Source organism: Anabrus simplex, chromosome 8 (assembly GCF_040414725.1).
Source record: "Anabrus simplex isolate iqAnaSimp1 chromosome 8, ASM4041472v1, whole genome shotgun sequence".
NCBI classification, from domain to species: Eukaryota; Metazoa; Arthropoda; class Insecta; order Orthoptera; family Tettigoniidae; genus Anabrus; species Anabrus simplex.
In genome coordinates, this window is record NC_090272.1 from 105120178 (window position 1) to 105145620 (window position 25443).

At 38.8% G+C, this 25443-nt stretch overlaps 1 protein-coding gene across 4 annotated transcripts in view; it reads right to left on the reverse strand.

Annotated features, from left to right (window-relative positions):
- Herc4 (HECT and RLD domain containing E3 ubiquitin ligase 4) overlaps positions 1-25443 on the reverse strand; it is a 362042-nt gene that overhangs the window by 99470 nt on the left and 237129 nt on the right. For all 4 annotated transcript variants that reach the window (XM_067152418.2, XM_067152419.2, XM_067152417.2 and 1 more), the window contains exon 16: positions 20897-21076. In XM_067152418.2, the coding sequence (XP_067008519.1) occupies positions 20897-21076 (180 nt within the window). The remainder of the gene's footprint in view (positions 1-20896; positions 21077-25443) is intronic.

Genomic DNA, 25443 nt, shown 5'->3' on the forward strand with positions numbered 1-25443 from the left:
TATCTTGTGACATTTTAGATCTATTGTAACTGGCAGTGAATTTTATGTGATGGGACTGTATGTCACGTGTTCCACGCCGAGTGTTCACCGGCGAAACCCAAAGGGGTGACTTTCTTTTTTCTTTTATATAACCTGTTGAGGGGTAAAGAACAGCGTTATCACCGCAAGAAAAGACGGAAAAATGTATTAATACTGCCGGACTCTCCATCCACGAGAAACATTACATTTAAAACTTCTCGTAATATCAAAACTTCAGATTCTCCAACAAGTGTGCACAAAAGATTTAATAATGCATTTTTTGGAAGGTATAAATAATAATATTATGAAATAAAATTAATTCATTAATAAGAAACCATGAGACACGTTATTTACGACATAGAGGAATTTAGGACATCAATCGTATCACGAGGTACGCTGGATGTCAGAGTGCAGAATATAGGTGGTGTACACAATCAAGGACTTTCTCACTTGCTTACTTGCCACGCGGTGTTCATGTGCTCATTACACAGGGAGGTCTCTTATAGACCTTGACAGCTGTTACTCGCCACCACAAGGAGAACAGTCTCATTTCTCGATAGTTAAACAGACCATCTACACTCATAGCAGACATCAATAGTGTTCATGAAGAAAGTACGTATCATTACACGTCAATTGTGAAACCACGAGTTGGGAATCCATACTAATATTTTCATGTAAGCTTCAGTGTACATCAAGAGGTACCAGTTCGTAACCAGCCGAGGCAATGAAGACCAACATTAGGAAATTTGTTTGCCCCCAAGACATCGCTCAGCTCAAGATGCAACACTAAAAAGGAGGACCGATGCCGACAGCATCCTAATGCCATGAATTCAGCCTAGAAAGAAACCAGGGTCATCAAGACATCCAAGTTAAGTCGACAATTCATTTATACTGGGTATTATCCGTTCTATGTAGCTGTAATAAGTAGTTAACTTTCTTCTTGAAGGGATTATTGGTTGAATAGTAGTCGAGTAGATTTTTAGTAACTTTACCATGTCATTTTCTTGTGATATACGATGCTGAGTCTGTGTTTTCTCCTATTATACGATTTTTAAGGTGCGTGATGACGGTATGTCAACATCATCGACTATGCGGGTTTAAGTAAGTCATGTCATCGGACAAGTATCTAGTTTAAACATCAGCCATTGGCTAACCTTTTAGGAATATTATGTTTCCATTCAATTACTACAATATTGAGGATTGTGTACATGTTTTTATTCTTCGGAGTTTATTTCTCCTATATTTTTACCAAAAGTGTTTGCTACATTTTCATAAGGGAGTAGACTCATCTGACGTACAAATGCTACGCTAGTGATATGGATAGATTTCTTTTGAATCCGATTTCATATTTTTAAGGGAGGACATTGATTATTACATTAATGTGTGGTTCCAGTCATTTATGTAATTTTATCCGTTATATTTTGGACGCATGTTGCAAATTATTTGTGATATTTTCCCTCTCATGTTGTGCCATGTGGAGAGATGATGTATTGGATTATGATAATTTTTTGTGCTATTTGGGGGCGAATCTTCACGTCACTATCATTAGAAGTACATGTAATCTATTTTCTGCGATGTTGTGTGTAATGATGAGTGAATATTTAGAGATAATTTATCATCATTTGATATATCTGCGAGTAGTTGTTTTCGTGAGAGAACCATAGACGGTAGCGTCTTCACAAGATATTATTAAACCACGAGGTAAACCACATGTCTTCTTATAAAATAAAATTGAGCGTATGAGATTATTAGAGCCTTTTGTCATACTGGATGAGCGTCACCACAATGATTAAAATTGTAGCTGTATGATACTACCCAATTCCTCAATATTCGATAAATTTTGGTAACGACCTGAGTTCGATGTAAGTATCGACGACCTTATCAGTCACCATTACCCAGACTATTTCTACTGGATTGATTACTGTTGTTTAAATAATGTACATCATTTGTTCCAAACAAAATATATATATATATATATATAGGGGAGTATTCCATCTCCATAGAATGGATGAACAACGTGTGGACATGTGTTGTACACTTGTAAAATAGTATTTTTAGTCATAGTTGGTTGCATTTCTTTCCTGGGTAGATGATGGTAACGGGAGATTTATTACATGCATTTCTTTTTATTATTTCCACAGGTTGAGTGAGTTTTATTTTTATTGTAAATTATTGATGTGTGTGTTACCATCGTTGTCCTAAGTTTCAGCGTTGTGTTAAGGTCATTACACCTGGTTAAATATTTAATTTAAATTTTTTTTTTTCCTTGCTACTTTTGTCACGTAAAATCACGTGTATTCTGAGGTTACGCTGAACAAATAATCACTGAAATGTCGAGTTAAATTGGAGGAAAAATTACTCAAGCAGAATTAAGTGCAGATTAAAATTAAGATTTTCTTTGTATTTTCATATTTTTGACCAGTCGTGTAACTTAAACATTTAAAATCTTGTTCAAGATTTTCCGGCATGATTTGACATGCGTACGAGCAACATTCTCTTAACGAATAAAATTTAACATTCACAAAATTCGATAATGATGGTTCAATGTAAAATTTTGTCAGAATTAGCAAGAATTTATTAATATGTACCACCCCATTTGATTTATTTTTTGGATGTACATCAAGTAAAGGTAAAATTTAAAATTTTAGTGATCATCTTACACAATCACATTTCTCAGAATGATGAAAGCTTTTTTGTAATAAATCATAAACCATTAATTTATATTTTGATGGTTTGTTATTTGCCGATATCTGCCCATGTCCTTTGATCAACACCATTTTCTTTTGGAACATGTCAATCCCTTACTGATCACCCTTGAGGGTGTCTTGTGTTTCTACTATAGTTAGTCGTGGCATAAACGGGCAGCTATTATATAAAAGTTAAACATAACTTAATAGATATTAAAAATTTCTGAATCTTCTAGATTATTACAATTTATTATCATCATTGTAATAATGAAAGTATAAAAAATGACCTCTTCACACACACACACACACGCGCGCGTGCGCGCGCGGTCAAACCAGGAAGTAAGTTCCGATGGACCATAGAATGAAATGAGATCATCATAAGATAATGATTTTTTTTCTGTGGGTTTAGTGATACATTACCTAATTCTCTGCATATGCACCACCCTTGCTGAACTCCTGTCACAATGTGGCACCAATATTTCAAAGCCTATGTCAAATGAGTCTGCCACCAAAGACCCAAACTATGATGTAATCGCTGTCTGAAGGCACATCATCACTGTCCTGCCAGAAATCTCTTCAGGTGGAGAAAGAGATAAAGTCGCTGGGCCCAAGATCAGGGTTTTATGAGGAATGGTCAAGGATAATCAAAGCAAACTGCTGCAAAAGAGCACGTGTGTTCCTCGCTGTATGGGGCTGTGCGTTTTCAAGCACACAGCTTTCCTAGTATCTTATAATGTATCGCCCTCTGCAGATTCCATAAAGTGTTGCAATAACCACATATACCTTGCAATTGCCATGACACCGTATGAGAGTGGCCATATTTATCTACATACAGCTTGTAACAGAACTGCACCCACAGAACTGCAAATGCACTAGACAGTTGGCAAATGTTCTTCCTTTACCTCTACACAAGCTTGTCCTGTGCAGATCATCAACGCCACCTTGCGGCTCTTTCGGAACTTACTTCCTGGATGAACACGGTGTATATATGTGCTAACGAAAAGTCTTAATTTATGTTGCAAATTTACAAACCATTTAATAATGTTCAAAGCTCAAAGATATGAGAAAGCCGAGCTAAGTAAAATTTCCAAGAATTATGTTTCAGAAATTATAAGGAAAAATGAAAACTTGTGATTATGAGCTTTTCATCCAAAAAATCATAAGGTGTCAGGAAGGGCATCCAGCTTTAAACTCCCGACCAAATGCAACACGAGCTTGGGTGGCTGCAGCAAACCTAGAAATAGCTGGGGTAAGCTGAAGTAAGTTGTAGAAAAGAGAGAGAAATAAGCTGAGGTAGTCTGAACATGTTGAAAGGATGATGAAAGAATACCAATTTTTTTTTTTAATAGTGTGTATTTATTCCCTGTTTAATAATGGTTCTTTTTCCAGAAATATGTTATAGCGTAATATTTATACTGAAATTGTGTGCTTGGCACACTGGAAAACTTTTAAGTTTACATTTAAAATAAATTACCAAAATACAGTAGAAGCCCGTTATAGTGAGAATTCACAATGGTGAAAAATCCATTCGCTATAGCGGATTGTCGTTATATCCAATTTTTGTAAAAAAAAAAAAGTCCCCACTCACATTAAAATCAGTATGAAACAGCAATCAATTTGTTCAAAACTTGCGTTTTGGCAGATTTCCGCAGTACGGCTGACTCGTTAGTTATTTTTCTAATTCCGAGACAACATGAATGTCTTCAATTTAATCCTGATAAACTGCAGTAGTACCACTCCAGTGTCTTCTGTGGCAAACGTTTCGCTTTCTTATTGAAACAGCGTCATTTAACGTAACCTTATATGCATCGTAAAAACATATTTCAAGCGCCAGTGATGATAACCTTTCGTTTTAAATTTACAAGGGAATAGCCTTTCTGAAAGTTAACCAGATGCAAGAAAATACAGGGAAACTTCATTAGGGATTTCCTCAATAAAACGAGTTCTTGCTTAGCACGGCGTAACTTTGAAGTCCTGATTCACGGTGTATTAAATCTCTATAAAAATACCTCACTTATTGCGTCACAGATTTTCAATGTTACGGAATAGTACGATCACATTTTTCCTAGCTCTGTAAATGTTCTTTGTCATTCCCTGTGTAAGGAACAGATTTCCAACACATAATAGATCTCATGCCACAGGAGGCTGCTCCGAGAAAGTTGCGTGAAAATGGGAAATAATGGCCTTGAATTCCTGAACTTTACAGGGTAAATTACACCTTCGGGAAGAAGCCATTAGCCTGAGGAAAGTTCAATTTTGCTCTTCGATTTTCATTGATATTGCTGAATAACCTACAAGGCCTGTTTGTGCTTCTATTTCGCATTCCTTTCACATGTTTAGGAATTTATTCCGGGTTGAGTCATACAGTGAAAGGTAGCGAATATTGCGTGAGAGTCTACGTACAGATGAGGAATACAATCGTGTTAAGTTGAATAGCGTGGTCATATTATTGTGTAGCCCAGTTATAGATACTGAAAAATTTGATATTCGCTTACCGGTATTAATGAAGACAAAATTAAAATCCAGGAAGAGGACAAACAACCACATCTTTCAACACTGGCCCTTTTGTTGAAACTCGTACCTTCGAGTTTCAACTCGAGTCTATCAAACTGTTGTCGCTATCGAGATGACACTCAAAGTAATCCTCTCACACATGGCCAAGTTTAACCTCCCGTAGGCCTACATACTCAACGTAAAATGTACTCACGTCGGGGTAAAAAAACCTTTTGTCTTTTGGATAGTTCTGATTCGTGTATTCAATAGTATGTTTTCTCGCTCAACTCAGTCTCTTTCCTTGTCCCCTACAGAAACGTTCAAACGAGGTTTTACTGAATAAACTAACCTCTGAAGTTGGTCAACCTTTCTGCGCTATATTTTTTAAAATAATGTTATTGACTTTAATTTTGCGGTTTTCGGAGACGCCGATATGCCGGAATTTATTACCGTAGGAGTTCTTTTACGTGCCAGCAAACCTACCGACACGAGGGTGACATTTTTGAGCACCTTCAAATAGCACCGGACTAAGCCAGGATCAAACCTGCCAAGTTGAGGTCAGAAGGTCTCAACCGTCTGAGCCACTCAGCCCAGCCCACCATATTTTGAAATGTATCACATTCTTAGTTAATTTCAGCACACAACGTTAACCCTTTGGCACTCAGCCTATATGCAGGGGTTTGCTCGAAGACACTCAAACTAATTTTTGTGATTTTCCAAAGCAAATTACAAAAATTCAACACGTAAACAGATTAACACACATTAAAATAAAATAAATCACACCAATACAGGAAACTATGAGCATTTCAGAAAGGAATATACCTAGGACGTATTGTTATTGGTAAAGCCCAAATTATTAAATTTTGAAAATAAATTTTAAAAAATTATGGTTTTCAATGACAGAAAAATCAGAAATTTTTGCGTCTTCCTTCTTTACTCTTAGACGTGAAAGAAAGAACATTTAATTCTGAATAATTTGATATCAATATCATGTGTGTGCTGCAATTCACTCATGAAGCATGGCACAAAGTTATTCAGTGTACATGTAACGGTCATCGATGTCAGATCCTCGTGGTCTGATGCACGGTGAGCAGCTGTAACTGTGTCATTTCCCATATAATGAGAATCACTTTCGGCAAAAGAAGGTCGTTATTACTGTCTAAATCACCTGAAAATTCAAGAATATCAGCCTCATTCAGCCTTGAATATGGCCTAGCCATTACGATAAAAAGATGACGCAAGCAAATGCAACAACAGAGTTATGAAGAGTAAAATTGTAGTTTACGAAGAACATTGAACACATGATATACCAAAGAAACAAAATGAACTCTAAACAAAACTCATAGCAAAGTCAACTTCTTGTATTCATAAGCCAACCAAAACAGATCCACGCAATAACTTCAAATAACCACAACATAAACATTCACGGTCAACAGATTTCATTTGTCAAAAATAAAAATATTTTTGTAGGGCTGGTGGATATATCTGTTGAGTAAAACGCAAATTCAACGCTTTAAGGTACCGTCACGATCAACTGTTATGATTTAACAGCCACGCAAATGACCAAAATTCATAAATAGGACAGAACCAATGTATCGGCGCCGTGAGCTTTCTCGCCATAACCTCTCGCGCCGATAGATTGGCGCACTGAGTGAGAAAGGGTTGAATTAATCGATTGTTTACTTCAGCCTTTATTTCTAAGAACTGTTGGCCAAGTTAGTTACACATTTATTACGGGAACATTTTCTCTTTCATTTTCGAATTGTGTTTACAGAACAACAGTCAACGAGTATTACTAAGCGGCTCTGACATTCCCTTCGAGTTCGGATGTCGGCAAAAGAGCTCGCTAGTGCACATAGCACGAAAACTACACCAAAGATGATCGTTCGCATTCATTGTAGTCGCTGGAGTCCATAAATATCGATAATAGAAATAACACACACTTGAACTCTTGTAATAATGGATGCATCTGTGATAGGGTTTTCGCTGTAACCGAAAGACAATACACAGTTAAATATAGGAATTTTGAAGCGGCATAAAAAATCTGTCATTGCAACGGAGTTCTCGCTATATGCCGTACTCGCTAGAGCGGACTTCTACTGTACTTAAAAAGTCTCAGTTTATGATGGATGGATCAAGTTAAAGGCACACCTGACCAAACAGTGCTTTTCGGGCACATATGTTCGAGTCATGCACCTGTCTTGCATGTCAAACGCAAAAGTGGAATGGTTGGTTAAAGTGGAAGCCATTTCTTTTCAGTTTCAACTTAATTAATTGATAACTGTTAGGTTCTTCAGTCTGTCAAAACTAATTTATGATTAAATAAAATTGAGAAAATAGCAGATTTTAATTAAGTTGTTTCTTTTACAGGTTTAATCTGTTTTTAAAAGTTTTCTTTTTTTTAGGTATTTTCAGTCCCATTATCCCATATGGATTTGGACTTATTTCTGAGCAACCAACGAGTCTACCTATTTAAAACGTATGGCTTTTTTAGAGCCGAAAGTGTCAGAGAAAATGTTCAGCTTGGCTGGTGGAGGTCTTTCTATTCAATGACAATGGGCAATGTGCATGTTTGGGTGTCAGATGATGATGATGATGATGATGATGATGATGATGATAATGACGTAGGCATTAGCACATAAGCTACTCTTGTCGAACAATACTAAGGGGTCTGCTCTGAGGGTTAACATCCGCATCCGATGAGCAACACCATCAACACCATCATATGCCCTCATTCCATATGAACACTTCAGAGAGGTTTGGAACTGAAGTGAGGCTTCTGGAATGCAATCTAGCGATTGGGAAGAGCGGATTGTAATGAGCAACCACACACAGGAAAATCAATGTCAGACTTTCAAAATGATTATCTGTAAGGTTTAATAGACCTGCTCCACTAAATCCAATGATTTTACAATGGAAGAAAAAGAAAAGACTGATCCTGTTCAGGACGACTGTCAACCATCCCTAAAATATTTTCACCTAAAAAGGCTGAAAGCGATCGCTGGAAATTGGAATTCTGTAATCAATATTACGGGGACACATGAGGACAGATTTAGGTGTGAAGCCATTGACATCACTCACTGTCTGTAAACAAATTAATAACAGGAAGCATGTTGTTCAATCTCTTTCAAATTAACCCTGCACGTGGAAAAGTGATGATATTGCGCGAGTGTGCAATTTACCACAGTGGAAAGTTGAGAAAAATGTACTTTTGGAGAAAGGAAAAATCTCTTCTTCACCGAAGAACTGGAAATGTGATGGTGAGGGCTGCAATGTCTGCTGCATCCCTGTTCGGTCCTTATTTCTTTGAAGGTGCTTCAAAGCAAATTACGTTAAGTGATCATGTTATGTGACTGGTTTATCAATCAACTGCAAGAGCAAGGGTTTATAAGACAAGTGTGGTTCCAACATGGTTATGCAAATGCCGTACAGGAATATCTGTCTGACTCGTTGGCTGAACGGTCAGCGTACTGGCCTTCGATTCAGAGGGTCCCGGGTTCAATTCCTAGCCGGGTCGGGGATTTTAACTTTAATTGGTTAATTCTAATGGCACGGGGGCTGGATGTATGCGTTGTCTTCATAATCATTTCATCCTCATCACGACACGCAGGTCGCCTACAGGCGTCAAATAGAAAGACTTGCACCTGGCGAGCCAAACCCGTCCTGCGATATCCCGGCACTAAACCATGCGACAGGAATGCCTAATCAAAGTGTTTCAAAACAATTGGATAGGAACAGGTCCTCTGGAGTGGCCATCTTGCCGGACCTGTCACTGCTAGCAAGTACCCCCGCAGTCCAGCAAACAATTCTGAATTAGAAGATGCTGTTTTTTTATGTGTGGTTCACATAAAGGAAGCCCTGGGTAAATCAATATCAGGATCTCTTGTTTATGAAAAGGCCCAATGAAAAATTAGATGGATCACCAGATTTCAAGGCCAGTTCAGGGTAATTTAAAAATAAATTATGGCATAGTATAAGAGAACTTTAAAATCAACGAGAAAATACTGTCTGGATATACAAACACAGCAGAATTACAAAATTAAGTTTGTCGCTTTTGTTTCTGAACAAGATTATAGATGAGATGATGTTAACAAGACAGGCAATGGGCGTGCTTTACCATGAAAATCCTGAGCTTTCCATCAAAAGATATCAGCCTCAGGCTACAAAGTTAGTATGGACAGTGTGACTGATATGGATGCAATAATGCAAGCAGCACCCATTGTCTTCTGTTATTGATGGTCAGGAAAAGTAAAAACACCAGATGTTTTCAAAATATTACATGTCTGTCTGTGACATACAACTTCCAAAAAATTTAAAAAGTAAAAAAGGCAGCTCCTGGATGACTGCTGATATTTTCAAGGATTGGTACAAAAATAAATGTATACTGAACCGGTTACGACCTGTACATAAGTATTTTTTGAGCATAAGTTACGTTTATTTACCACGCGTAATGTTCTGAGCGCGGATGGTTTGTTTACAAGCAGCGAGGACCAGCTAGCGAAGTGTATGACGACTGTGAGCTGTGACGTAGCCACAGGGGCTAGCTAGGCCGCCTGCTCGTCTCAACACGTGTTGCCAGCCTTGACTGGTATTTTCTGGATTCCACGTCACTTGTTCTAGAGAATTCGATGGAGAAAATTTGGAAATTCTGTAATAATTGTGCTAGCGAGTCGAGCGATATGTCATCTTGTTTGGGATCACCTAAAAGTCCCAATGCCCGAGTTTCAAGCAAATCCATCGAGGGATTCAGGAGATATTCAATCAAACCGTATTATGACGTAGACATCCCGGATTGAATAAAAAGGGGACCTACTGTAGCCTATTCACACAGTCTCAGCTGAGTAGTCAGCGAGGACACTCCTGCTGCTACTATCATCGTGGAACTCTGTCATTATACAAGTGTGGGAAGACGATTCTTCCAAGTTTTATAAAGTGGACTCATAAGACTTCGAGTGTTTTCTAAGTGTTCAGGAAATGGACTTGTATTATTTCCATGGGTTCGAGACCCGAATTCTTCTAAGTGTTCACTGAATATTATTTACGTGTCTTCGAAGTTGGAATTTTTCCAAGTATTAACTGAATGGACTTGTATTATTTACATGGGTTCGAGACCCGAATTCTTCTAAGTGTTCACTGAATGGACTTGTATTATTCACGCGTCTTCGAAGCTGGAATTTTTCTAAGTGTTCACTAAATAGACTTGTATTATTTTCATGTGTTCGAGACCAGAACTTTTCTAAGTGTTCATAAAATGGACTTGTGTTTTTTTTTTTTTACGTGGAATATTTGCAACTGTTGAGGAACTCATTCTTCTAATAGACAGTGATTGATTAACATTGATTAACAACGGCTTTGAACAAAATTAGGATTTCACTTGCATTTACTCAAAGACTTGTACATTTGCCAGTGTTGGTTTAAAAGACTTATAAATTTCGTCAGTGAATTTATTTATGTGAATGGACTTGTGTTTTCGTCAGTGGTCACTCAAAGACTTTATGAGTTTCACCAGTGATTAACTTTAAATATATTCAGACTTCCAAGTGAGTGGACTTGTGTTTTTTCGTTCGAGTTTAGGCAAAGACTTGCACCTTCGCCAGTAATGAACTTTTAGTTTAACTATAATTTCACAAGAAGGGACTTTTATTTTTCGTTGCCAAACGTTATTCAGAGACGAAGATTTTCTTAGTGATGAACTCTAAAATTATTAATACCACTCATATCATTTTAGGAGTGTTGGAAGTCTTGATGTACAATTATCAAGATCTCTGCTTATAAGTTGATCATCCAAGGTGTTCATGGACTCAGTGCTACTAGTGACCTTGGGAACATCAATCCTCTCAGTCTCATTGGACTGAGGTAGTACGTGACTATCTACAACATCGCCTGGATCATCGGGGTTCAACCCGGACCTCAGAGTTCGAGACATCTCTACTCGCCGTCAATCCAGACAGTCCAGCTGCCTCTGTCTGGAGTATCTGGAGTCCCTGGAATCCCTGGAGTCTTCTGGAACGTGCTTCAACCAGCTTGGCTTGGTGAGCTGGAGAACCCAAGCCATACTATTGGAATACGAGGAAGACAGTCTATTTCTACTTAGAGGTGATGTGCAAACTCATGACTTATTTGAATAAACTCTTTTACTGGTACAGAGAGGGGGTAATATACGTGGCACCCTACACGTAGGGGCTCGATAGCTAGGTCAACAGTGCTATCAATTAAGAGACAATTATAACACCCTGGACGTGGTGTTCTTTCTTTCTTTATTTATTTGCAAAGTGAAATTTATGCCCTGGACGTGGCAAATTATTTGTGTTGTATGTGTTCTGTGTCATATGGTTGATTTCTATGTGCTGATATATGATGAACTGAGTGCTTTTGAACTTTAAAGCCATTGATATCTCAATTTATATTTGAAATTTTCTAAGTGTCACATATTGAAATATTTTCATTACTCTCAACATGGAGAATATACTAGCAGCAATTGAAGCCCTTAGGCTTAATATGAATGAAGTTAACGCCAATTTAGAGACTAGGCTTACTGCAATATGTGCTAGCTTAGAACGACGCCTCACTGAAACGAATACTAATCTTTCTAGCTTGGCTGAGGCTAACGTTCAAACTAATGCTGATCTTGCCAATGTAGACCAGCGTTTAAGTAACTTAGCCCAGGCAAATGTGGAATCAAATACCAACCTAGATAGGCGATTAGCTGAATCAAATGCTAAGTTAAATAATCTGCGGAGTCAAATACCAACCTAGATAGGCGATTAGCTGAAGCAAACACCGAAACTAAAGCCACTCTTGCCAACCTAGATAGGCGGTTAGTTGAAGCGGACGCCAGGTTAGATAAACGTCTACATGACGTGGTTCAATCCCAATTTACGGAAATGAACACAAAATTAGAATCTCGTTTTGAGCAGGCAAGTGTTCGAATAGAAGAAAGGTTCACTGAGATTCATTCCCAATTTACTCGCAATATCGAAGAAATTAAAACCACTATTAAAGACCAAGTCTTAGAAGCTGTTAAGGAAGATTTAAAGAAGGTTGCTCCTTCCGTTCAACAACTTTCACAGGGCATTGAGGAATTCAAGGCCGAATTTCAGGAGTCTCATGGTCAGCTTTCGCAAATGCAGGCCAAAATTGTTTCCGTCCAAGACACCTTAAGAGAGACAGTTAAGAATGACATTTCCAGAGTTGGAAACGAAGTTGCTCTATTAAAATCTAAACAGGGCGAGTTTGACAAACGATTCACTCAGCAAGCAGATAATACGACCACACAAATTAGTCGTATTTGCAAAGATGTGGGTGAACTTAAAACCGAATTGAAGAACGATGTCAAACAAGTCGAAGGAGTAGTCCAACTCCAATTAGGAGATGTCAAAAGTAATCTCGAACAATTAGCCACTAAGGTCGTTAGTCTTGAATCTCGAGATACTTCCAGACCTATCTCTAGTTCAATAGAAGGAGTCGAAGGAACATCGTACCAGACGACTATTGTTAAAATCCAAGAGGAAAAACCTCCTAAATTTTCCGGTAAAGAAGACTATACTGCTAAGGAATTTCTGATTAATGTAGCAGAATATTTTCAAGAACATAAGATTGGCGAAGATAGAAAGCTAAGGACAGTTGCCCGACTACTAGAAGGCAAAGCTCTTTCTTGGTTTTCTGTATTCAAGTACAATTTCAAGGCATATTCTGATTTTGAGAAAGCGTTAATTGATCGCTTTTGGAATGCAGAAACGCAACACCTTATCAAACTTCAACTGTACTCGAGAAGGTATAACACCTCCATCAATACTTCTCGATACGCAGATTTTCTACTATCCCAGTTGAAGAAAATGCAATACTTAGATCCTCCTTTGCCTGAGAAGGAACTTATTCAGGTTATTACTTTACAATACCCTTCTCACGTTCAAGAAATTTTAGTTGCTGCTAACATCCAAAACTTGGATCAATTCGATGCTGTATTGCGACGTCTGGATACTGCTCATGCACAGGATACTTTAAAACCGAGCAAGAATAAAGACATAGCTGCTCACCCAGTGCAGGTTAATGCTTCTGAGCAACCACGTCAGAGTCCAGAACGAATGGATAACAAGGAAGAGACAGATATTCAATCATCACCTCTGCGGTATAGAGGGTATAGAAAACGCCCATACCGTGGCCAGATGCCATACCCAACCAAACCTACTTAGTTGAAACAAGAAAGAAAGCAAGAGAGTAGAGACTCAAATAATCCGGACTTACACAAACGATGGAAGGAAACACAGGACTACCTCCATCAATTGAAACAAGAGGGTCAGCAACCTGGAGCGACTTCTCTTGAATATCAAGAATATAATAAGAGAAACAACACCTTTGGACAAAGTCCAGAATCCACGGGTGCTGTTACCCAAAAAAAAAAAACGTAAATTTTTCCAAAACAAGATTGCCTGAAAATGAGGAGGTCGAGTCATTTCACGTCGATATTATAAATTATTGGCACATTGATGATGACTTACTGTTTGAGGACAAGTCACCTATTCGTCAACAGGTCCAACGAGGTTTACCTATAATTATCATTAGTGGACTCGGGAGTGCAAGTGTCCCTGATTGCTGACAAACTGGTAACATTGATTAAGGATAAATGTGATCTTCTGGTTTTGCCAGTTGCACAAGTAAAAATCAAGGGCATTATTCCTGACCGGAATATTAAGTGCAAGCAGCAAGTATTCCTTGAGTTTACCATTAATGAGGAAGTGTGTGAACATGTCTTTTTGATAGTTTCGCCTATGAAATTCAACCTTATCTTGGGTTCAGACTTTTTGTCTAAGTATAAGGCTACTATTGACTACTCTGCCAACACCATTCATCTATGTAGGATTGGATCTGTAGAGTTGCAGCTGGTGGATGGTGAAGACTTTAGGCTTCAAGGGATTGATTTACCCTATACCCAAGTCGATGGTGTGATTGGCGATGCCGCCCCAGTCGACCAGGTATTGAGAGAAGAGGGTGATCCCGAGGAAGAAGAGGGACCCGTGTCATAAGAAGAAGGAGATCCCGATGAAGAGGGACCCATTGAGGAAATTTTACATGACAAAGGGCCCGATTTTCTCACTTATATCTCCAGTGTAACTGAAGCGCCAGATCACCACCCTGACATAGCAGCGGCAGAGGAAGAAATCTGTCAGGCTTATTTGGACGTTTTTGATGAAAAGCCCGGAGATATTAAGAATTTCCTGCACCACTTCAACGTCAAGGATACTTCACCTTATAAGCGCATACCATATCCAGTGTCCGAGAAGTACATGGAAGAAACCAGGACACTGATTCGCCAGATGGAGGCCGATGGAATTATTTCCAAGTGCGTCACACCTTATATTAATCCGCTCACCATAGTAAGGAAACCCGATGGTAAGCTTCGTTTGTGTTTGGACGCCCGTGCCTTAAATGACCGACTGATCCTTGAATATGACCACCCTCCTCCGCTTAAAGATGTCATTAAGCGATTTTATGGAAAGAGATATTTTTCAGGCATGGATATGACATCATCCTACTTCCATATTGTACTGGATGAACATAGCCGGCTCTTCACTGGATTTATCTTCGACAATATTACCTACGTCTTCAACCGGCTGCCCTTTGGCATTAAGAACTCGGGAGCCGTTCTAATAAGAGTATTGGAAAACCAGTTGTCCGATGAAGTGAAAGCCATCGCCACTATTTATGTCGACGATATCTTGATAGCATCTGATACATGGGAGCAGCATTTGGAAGATGTACACACTGTACTTAAAGAGTTAAGGGAAAAGAACTTTAAAATTAATTTGAAGAAGAGTCAATTTTTCAAGACGGAAGTTCTTTTTCTTGGGCATGTGATTAGCGGAGAGGGCATCCGCCCAAATCCTGCTAAAATTCAATGTATTACAGATTTTCCTAGACCTTGCAGGATTAAGCAAGTGCAGCAATTCCTGGGACTTTGCCAATTTTTTTCACAACATTGCCCTCAGTACACTGAAACTGTAGCACCTCTCCAGGAATTATTGAAGAAAAACAATCGCTGGAAGTGGACTACTGAATGTGAGCAGTCTTTCATTGCTACTAAAAGGATGCTCAAAAATTATGTGCTGCTCTGCTATCCTAACTACGAATGGCCCTTCCATATTGAATGTGACGCCAGTAAGATAGGAATTGGAGCCGTTCTCTATCAAGTCGACCCTAATAGGCCCGATGTCAAGTTGTTCATTTCATTTGTGAGTCGTAAGCTTAGGGCTCATGAAAAGTCATACACTATTACGGAGCTAGAAGCCCTAGCGATTGTGTACTCACTTTTGTATTGGAAAAAAGTTGTCTTTGGATTTCCAATCACGGTTTACACTGACCACAAGGCACTTACCTTCATTCTGTCTTCCGACCTTACGAGTGAACGAGTCACCAGATGGGCATTATTCATCCAACAATTCAATGTCTCTATTGTGCATCGATCTGGAAAGAACAACATATTAGCCGACGCTCTCAGTCGGAATCCTGCCGATGCAGCTGTAGCTTGTCCAATTTCAGTCACTAATAGTGACGAAGAAGAATTTCTGAGAAAACTTTGATATCTAGCCCAAGCCCAACGGAGAGACCACAGGCTAAGAGAGATAATTCGCTTCTATGAAGGTTCAATTCCGCAACATGATCCAGACTATGCTCGGATCGAGCAGGCAGCTCAATCTTTTTCTTGAGATAACAACCTACTCTACAAATACGTTAATACAGCCAAGACTGCTAAAAGGATTTATGCCCCAGCTAAACTTCAGGAAGCCATCATCTGGCATTGCCACTTCATCAGCGGGCCTGCTGGAGTAGACAAAGTGGCTAGTGTGATTAAGGAGAGGTTCATCTGGGAATACCTCCGTAATGACATCAGAATGACCATAAAAACCTTTGACTTGTGCCAACGGATTAAACCAAATAATTACCTTATGAGGGAATATCCAAGGCTATCATTCCGGAGAAGCCACGGGAGGTGATGGCGCTCGATCTGTACGGCCCACTTCCAAAGGCGACCAGGGGTAACAAGCACGTCTTAGTTATTGTTCATGTATTTTCAAAATTCACCATGTTGTTACCTATCCAGAAGGCTAACACTGGAAACATTTTAAGGAGACTCCGCAGGAACGTCTTTCCTGAGATGGGGAAGCCTACATTTCTGCTAACTGACCATGGAAGCCAGTTCACGTCTGCAGAATTTCAGACGGCGATAGAAGAATTGGAGATTCACCATATAATGAATTCCATTCGTCATCCCGAAGCCAACCCTGCTGAACGATTGATGAGAGAAATTGCCAGATTCTGTCGAGTCTACTGCCAACAGGAACACTGGAGATGGATTGAGGTACTTCCAGTGATGCAGAAAATAGTCAATTCCACCGTCCATGAATCCACTGGGGATATTCCGATGTTGGTGCATCATGGGCATATTCCTCATCGCCCTTGGGATGCTATTCTTCCTGCTCCGCCTGATGCAGCCATCGGTCAAGAAGCAAGAATTGCTAAGGCACTGGGAAAATTGAGACACGCTGCAGATATCAGACAGCGGAGAAATAGAAACCGAAAGTTCAGACCACCCTTGCATTGTGAACCTGCGACGTCTCGTCCAGAATTGAGGATCTATGCTAAATTTTGCCCCTTGTACTTTGGACCTTTCAAGATTTCTAGATCTTTGGACAACGGTGCTTATGAGATCACAAGATTAGATGGCAACCTTGAAGGCATTTACAATGCTTCTAATCTCAAAAAATACTTTGAATAAGGTTCATTATAGAAAATCCTCATCGTATTTTCTTTTTCCCCGAGAGGGAGGGATATGTACCGGTTACGACCTGTACATAAGTATTTTTTGAGCATAAGTTACGTTTATTTACCACGCGTAATGTTCCGAGCGCGGATGGTTTGTTTACAAGCAGCGAGGACCAGCTAGCGAAGTGTATGACGACTGTGAGCTGTGACGTAGCCACAGGGGCTAGCTAGGCCGCCCGCTCGTCTCAACACGTGTTGCCAGCCTTGACTGGTATTTTCTGGATTCCACGTCACTTGTTCTAGAGAATTCGATGGAGAAAATTTGGAAATTCTGTAATAATTGTGCTAGCGAGTCGAGCGATATGTCATCTTGTTTGGGATCACCTAAACGTCCCAATGCCCGAGTTTCAAGCAAATCCATCGAGGGATTCGAGAGATATTCAATCAAACCGTATTATGACGTAGACATCCCGGATTGAATAAAAAGGGGACCTACTGTAGCCTATTCACACAGTCTCAGCTGAGTAGTCAGCGAGGACACTCCTGCTGCTACTATCATCGTGGAACTCTGTCATTATACAAGTGTGGGAAGACGATTCTTCCAAGTTTTATAAAGTGGACTCATAAGACTTCGAGTGTTTTCTAAGTGTTCAGGAAATGGACTTGTATTATTTCCATGGGTTCGAGACCCGAATTCTTCCAAGTGTTCACTGAATATTATTTACGTGTCTTCGAAGTTGGAATTTTTCCAAGTATTAACTGAATGGACTTGTATTATTTACATGGGTTCGAGACCCGAATTCTTCTAAGTGTTCACTGAATGGACTTGTATTATTCACGCGTCTTCGAAGCTGGAATTTTTCTAAGTGTTCACTAAATAGACTTGTATTATTTTCATGTGTTCGAGACCAGAACTTTTCTAAGTGTTCATAAAATGGACTTGTGTTTTTTTTTTTTTTTTACGTGGAATATTTGCAACTGTTGAGGAACTCATTCTTCTAATAGACAGTGATTGATTAACATTGATTAACAACGGCTTTGAACAAAATTAGGATTTCACTTGCATTTACTCAAAGACTTGTACATTTGCCAGTGTTGGTTTAAAAGATTTATAAATTTCGTCAGTGAATTTATTTATGTGAATGGACTTGTGTTTTCGTCAGTGGTCACTCAAAGACTTTATGAGTTTCACCAGTGATTAACTTTAAATATATTCAGACTTCCAAGTGAGTGGACTTGTGTTTTTTCGTTCGAGTTTAGGCAAAGACTTGCACCTTCGCCAGTAATGAACTTTTAGTTTAATTATAATTTCACAAGAAGGGACTTTTATTTTTCGTTGCCAAACGTTATTCAGAGACAAAGATTTTCTTAGTGATGAACTCTAAAATTATTAATACCACTCATATCATTTTAGGAGTGTTGGAAGTCTTGATGTACAATTATCAAGATCTCTGCTTATAAGTTGATCATCCAAGGTGTTCATGGACTCAGTGCTACTAGTGACCTTGGGAACATCAATCCTCTCAGTCTCATTGGACTGAGGTAGTACGTGACTATCTACAACATCGCCTGGATCATCAGGGTTCAACCCGGACCTCAGGGTTCGAGACATCTCTACTCGCCGTCAATCCAGACAGTCCAGCTGCCTCTGTCTGGAGTATCTGGAGTCCCTGGAATCCCTGGAGTCTTCTGGAACGTGCTTCAACCAGCTTGGCTTGGCGAGCGGGAGAACCCAAGCCATACTATTGGAATACGAGGAAGACAGTCCATTTCTACTTAGAGGTGATGTGCAAACTCATGACTTATTTGAAAAAACTCTTTTACTGGTACAATACCAAATGAGTCGTCCAGTTGCATAACACATTATGTCCATTTTTTTTTCTCAAAATGTGTTATCACTGCCATTGTATCCAGCTCATCAAAACACACAATCCAGTAATGTAATACGTGAGCAAAGGCCATTTAATCCATACGTTTAAAGGCGACAAATAATGGAATTGCTGCAGAAGTCGTTATGTCTAGCGTGTGTAATACAGCAAAGCTCTTTATGTCCCAGAACCCTGTAAGAGGATCATACTTACACGAACAAAATCACGCAACTATGTGATAAGAAGTCAAGTAAACTATAACAGTGATTGTGGTGGAAGCAAAAAGCATATTGAAGCATGGGAAATCCTTTTCTGCTATTGTGCCAGTACCAGTGGAGGAAGGGGTTCCTCTTAAAAAAGAAAAGCCCAACGACCTGCAGACATTGCTGATCAAACATTACGGGAAAGAGTGGATAAGGAATGATGACCTCACATTCTACAATGCACTGTTTGACCAGCAGCAAAATTTAAACAGTGAAATGCCAGACTATGACATTGATGTGGGAGATTTTATTGAGGACAATAACAGATTGTTAATATAACTGTACAAAATGTTAAAGAACTTATAAAACGTTTTGAATGAGTGATGATTTCTTGATGTAATCATTAAATCAAAGCGCGGGGATTAGATATCAAAACATCACATCCTGACCTTTAAATGATTTCCATTCATGCTATTTTCATAGTGTTATACTTTCAAACGTAGCTAATAAAACACTTTCACCATAAATCTGCACACTCTATTCCATATACTGCTCCACATATCTTTTATCTCCACAAAACTGCTGCAAAACTTATGTCCAAATGTTTTTTGCAAAAAACATGGGTTCTATCAGTTAAATTTTGTAGAGATTTTGCAGTATGACAACGAAGGCTTACAGTTTAATTACAAAATTTCAACCTCCTATTTTTGCTGCATAACAAATGACACTTTTTTTGCACTTCCTCAAAAATTTGTTTGTCTGCACAAAATGGGTTTTGCAACTGGACGACTCAAATGTTAAGGCACATCAACAAAAGGAACATAAAAGAAGGAAAGTCTTTTTAATCCTAGCCTCCAAACATCCTTCAGTTAAAGTTTTTAATGCCACTTATGAAAATTTCCCAGTTCATTTCTTACACCACTGGTTACAGTGATAATACAGCCTATGGATCAGAAAAACCTTTAGCACAGGCTGCTGCTAGCAGGGCCTGACGATGAAACTGTTGTGAGCTTTACAAACGACTTAACTTGAAGGACTGCGTTTATATGCTTGGGATAGTATGACAAGGAAATGTCTAAAATGGATGGAAAATATTGTGGCCTGAAGGTACAAAAGAAGGAGGGAATGAGGAAGGAAAATGTGTGCAAGCTCAAGAGTTAACTGAAGTTACGACTTTTTAATGCTGAACCCGGCTTCAAAAATTGTTACAAGGACGATGCTAACAAATAGTTGAATACTGACCAAAATGACTTCAGCTACCAAACTGTGAACAACGACAAAATGCTGACAGCTGTAACAGATAGTGAAGCACCTGTGGATGAAGATGATGTAGCTGTAAACCAGGATGAAGAAAGACGTAGTCCTACTCACACTGAAAATTTCAATGCTCTACAGATGACTATAAATTTGCTGGATAAAATGGCTGTGTATGGAAATACAGCCCGCCTGCCTACAACAAGTTAGAAACATAGCTGCAAAGAAACAAAGCTCAGTAACACAATTCAGAAAAGATGAAAGACTTTTTAAAATCTGTCTAGTGTTGTTTGTAGTACAGTTTGTAAGCCCACTGAAATCTTTAAAGTTACAGTAACAAAGTACATAGTTAAAATTAGTTTTTGTGCTGTTTTTGCTCTATATTCAAAAATCCAAATAAATCAATACTCTAAACAGGGCTGAACATCAATTGGTTCACATTATCGACACACTACTATATTTAAAATCTACAGAGCCAGAGAAACTTATGAAATGTAAAACAATAAATATTTACTGATACTAATAACTTCGACCTCCTCTCACAGTTACATTTCTCAGTGAAGAATCTGATAAGCTAATACAGCTTTCCAGGACAGTTTCCCAGTTCTATTACCTTGAGAGGCTTCTTCAGGTCTGACGTGTCATATCTGCTCAATTCTCGAATAGTGTCTGCAACTATTGTTTCTCTTCCAACGTAGAGTTCTAGAAATGCACTAACATTAGCAGCATGTGCTGGCGAGAACAATAAATTGGTGAAAGCACGGGTTGCTGCTTGGTTCATTGCTGACTGCATCTAGAAGGGAAGAAAGTATAACAGTAGATGTTTTCTAACATTACCCAATTTTTACATTTAAAAAAATTAAAAAATAATAATAATAATAATAATAATAATAATAATAATAATAATAATAATAATAATAATAATAATAATAATTGGTGTAAGGATGTCCAGTGGGTAACCACTGCAATCAGCCATCTCAGTATCGGCAGGGAAACTATACCTAGTTAAGAGTAGGAGGAAATGCCTGCTCTTAGCCAGAAAACATCATGAGGCTCTCCAAGGCTCACAACTTTGGTAGCGTTTTGGTCAGTGAAATATCACTGACCCCAATCTACAGTTTTTCAACTGTCTAAGGCATGAAGGAAAGTTCAGCAAAGCTACTACCCCAGGAGGTACCCAATCCACCTTCCCCTTGTGTGAAGCATGCAGGCCTGCAGATTCTGGGGAGCCTGCACCGACATGCATGGAAGTTATTACATGTGATAAAATTCATTTTTGGGTCCGTATTGAAAGTATTTATATTAAATAACATTTGTATGTTTTATTATTCATCCACCTATTCAATACAATACAATCTTAAAAATTAGGACATTGTCCATATAAAAATTGTTGACATGAAATTAATATATTAGATGGTACATGTTTTGCCTACCAATAGTAGGCATAATCAGCCATATTTTTCATCTTAAGAATAGATCAGGTACCTGATTGGAAGTAACTCAACTAGATATGCAGAACATTATAACGCCCAAAAGCATAATAAGTTCTCTGCGATGAGTAACCACATGAAAGAAACAGGTCACAAATTTACTACAATAGATCAGGATTTACAAATCTTAAAAAGAATTGAAAAAGGTACACTCATGACGGAATACGAAAACTTATACATCTTTTTAGATCAACAGTTTAACAAAGACAAGAACTTAAATGACATAATAGATAACAAAAGTCCTCTTTATGAACAGATTCCAATTCTATTACAAAAACCATTCCTTCTGAATAGTAAGTTCTGCAAAATATATAGCACCAAATCAGTAAACACGCCCACCAATCCAACACACGTACCACCCCCCCTCCCCTCATCCCACTGCCGACAACTCCTCTTCACGCGCAGCGAATGGGCAGTCAGCCATGCCTTCTCAAGCTCAATCCCCTCCACCAAGACTTCACAAATACAACACGCACAGTAAGAGCTCGACGACTGCCAGTTGCTCTAAACCCTCAACATAAGCTAACATCTCAGCGGTCAAAGAGGTAAATGTCAAAACTCTTCATTTAACTCCACTATTCAGCCCCGTAATTGCAATTATGGTCTTTCATTAAATTTACAAATTAATTCTTTAATTACAGAAATCATCATATACTTGGCTAACCACTGAATGACAACAACGTTCCCTTTCGACTAATACGCTCACTTACATAAAATCAGCTTCAAGGTCCGTATCGCACTTCAATAGATTCACAATTAAGTATTCATTTATTTTCCACCTAGTCGATACAATGATTGCTTAATACAATTTAATGGTTAAAAGTGGTACATGTTTCGTATATTATCAACATCTTCAGCCACATAACACTGTTTAGATGAAAAATATATAAATTGACAAAGTAATGCTTTAGAGGAAGTGTCCTTAAAATTAACAAAGTAATTTAGAGGAAGTGTACTTAAAATTACTTTGTCAATTTATATATTTTTCATCTAAACAGTGTCCGACTCGTTGGTTGAACTGGCCTTCGGTTCAGAGGGTCCTGGGTTCGATTCCCGGCCGGCTCAGGGATTTTAACCTTAATTGTTAATTCCAATGGCACGGGGGCTGGGTGTATGTGTTGTCTTCATCATCACTTGATCCTCATCATGACGCGCAGGTCGCCTACAGGCGTCAAATAGAAAGACCTGTACCTGGCGAGCCAAACCCGTCCTGGGATATCCCGACACTAAAAGCCATACGACATTTCATTTCATCTAAACAGCGTTATGTGGCTGAAGATGTTGATAATATATGAAACATGTGCTACTTTTAACCATTTAAGGCCGGTTCTACCATCTGCTGGTAAAGTGGCTGGCAGCTGCCCGGGAGGTAAACTACCTGGAGGTGTAAATCGGCTGGTACTTTGGCTTGCGTCCAACCACCTCCGCGCAAGTGCTAGGTAGCTACCCGGAGCTAGACACCGATATACGAAGTTGGCTAGACTGATTTTCAGCGATTTCTCGCTTTCGAGTGTGGTGCTATCTATCGTCAGATGCATGAAACCCATTTCGATTGTCTTATTTCCCTGTGCTTGCGTCTGCTGATTATCACCAAAAAGCCTAATAAGGGGAGTCTTAAGAGTTATGGACAACGATTCATGTCAAGCTTTCGTGATTTTAATCTATGATCTTCAATATCAATACCTAATTGGGATTCAAATCTCGAGATTACATTTTCCTACGCCAGTTATAACCTGTCATGTAAGGCAGCGTTTTTGAAAAGTATTCTCGTAATTCCCTATGGGAGTCAACATCTGTATTATTAGTAGATTGGTCAAGTCGCTCGTTCCGTAATAGAAGGTACGCAGGTTTTCATCGTATTTCTAATTTACATTTTAGAATGTATTTTCGTTCCCTGCCGTTGTTCTTAACTCTTTTACGCGCTTCCATATACGTATATACACACACATCTTTACGGACTTATTGCCTTTGAGCATTCTATCTGCAGCCTTCTGTGAATTGATTATCTCCATGATGCTCTATTTGCAACTAGTTCTGTGACCTCGTTTAGTTCCAGATGCTTCCATTTATTGATAAAGCATTTCATTTTAATTTTTAACTTTATGAAGATAAAGTTGGAAGGTACCAGTACTGTAAATGTAAAGAACTAATCGGGATAAATATCCATTCATAGGAAGAGGAATTCTGGAATGGAATAGTTTCCAATTTCTTCGAAATAATTTACAAGACTATGTAAACAACTAATAGGGAATCTGCTACCTGGGCGACAGTCCTATTTGCTATTAATCATAACAGCACTTGCTAGAAGTAGTATACATATAAAGCAATTTTCCTAATAGACATAATATTGTGATAAGAACGTATGAAAAGAGGTATACAGATTAACACAACGCTAATAATGGAATTAAAAAAGATTCGTCATAATAAAGACTCGAACCTGCACACTTCGTATTACGAAGCAAGCGTGTTAACCATTACGCTACAAAAACGCTTGAGTTAGGTAGGATACATACAGGAATATATATCTCGTGTCCGAAAACTGAAAAAGTAGAAAATTAAAGCCTATTTGAAATGATTTCCAATTAGATTTTGATTTTATATCCTTTTAGAGTTTCTTTACAAAAGCTTGACGTATAAAATGTGTTCTCTGCGCTGCCGATGAGAGAGGCTGGTGTGACCGTTGCAACTAAAGGGAAGCATTAATGTTCAAAATCCTGCAATACAATATCGATCACTGTTACAGTATACTGATTTTTTCAGTATACTAAGCTAATTTGAGTTGCATATCACCAGAAATACAGCTAATAATGTTCAGCTCTCAGAACTTGCCCGGCAGGTAAAGTCTTATCGGGCCCTCGAAGTGGCCGATAAATTACGCGCCGGGTAACGACGATTTATGCTGCCGATAGCGCTACCTGGGAGTGGTCGGACAGAAACATCCTTTTACGCGGAGGGCAAATTACGCGCTGCTTTACCAGTAGGTGGTAGAACCGGCCCTAAATTGCATTAAGCAATCACTGTATCGACTAGGTGGAAAATAAATAAATACTTAATTATGAATTTAATACGCTCACCTCAACATACCTAACAGCAAAGAGCCACACCTATCACAAACTCTTACCACATCAAAGAAGATGGTCTAATGACGTCTACACAGACTTCAATATAGCCTACGGCACCAATATTTTCAACTAATATTATCTCAAAAAGAACCAGGCCATATGAAAATTACTCAAAAATCTATATAAGCATATAAACGAAAATCAATATTTATTAACTTCAAGAACTAATGACCATTACTACTGCTCAACTTTCCATAAGCTTTTAACACATTGGAGACCGAGCCCGAGTGTGTATCGGGGTCGGGTAACAGCTCAGACTGACCGCGCCCGAGGCTAACTCGGGCCCACGTATTAGTTATATTGTCAACACAGCCAGGACGAAATTCGCTCGAAAAGTATACATACCACTTTAAAGTACTTTTATAACAGCTATACCGTGCGTTCGTGTCCTCTGTCGTCGTTTTCTCGAACTTATAGCAGCTTATTTTTGCTCGAGTTCGCTTTTACACTCCATGCTTCCAGCCTTGCTTCCAGCTGCTCAAGGCGCGCGCTTTCAGAGTTTTGTTTACATCGTGCGAAATGTTTAGACTGCATTTTGTTTCTGCTAT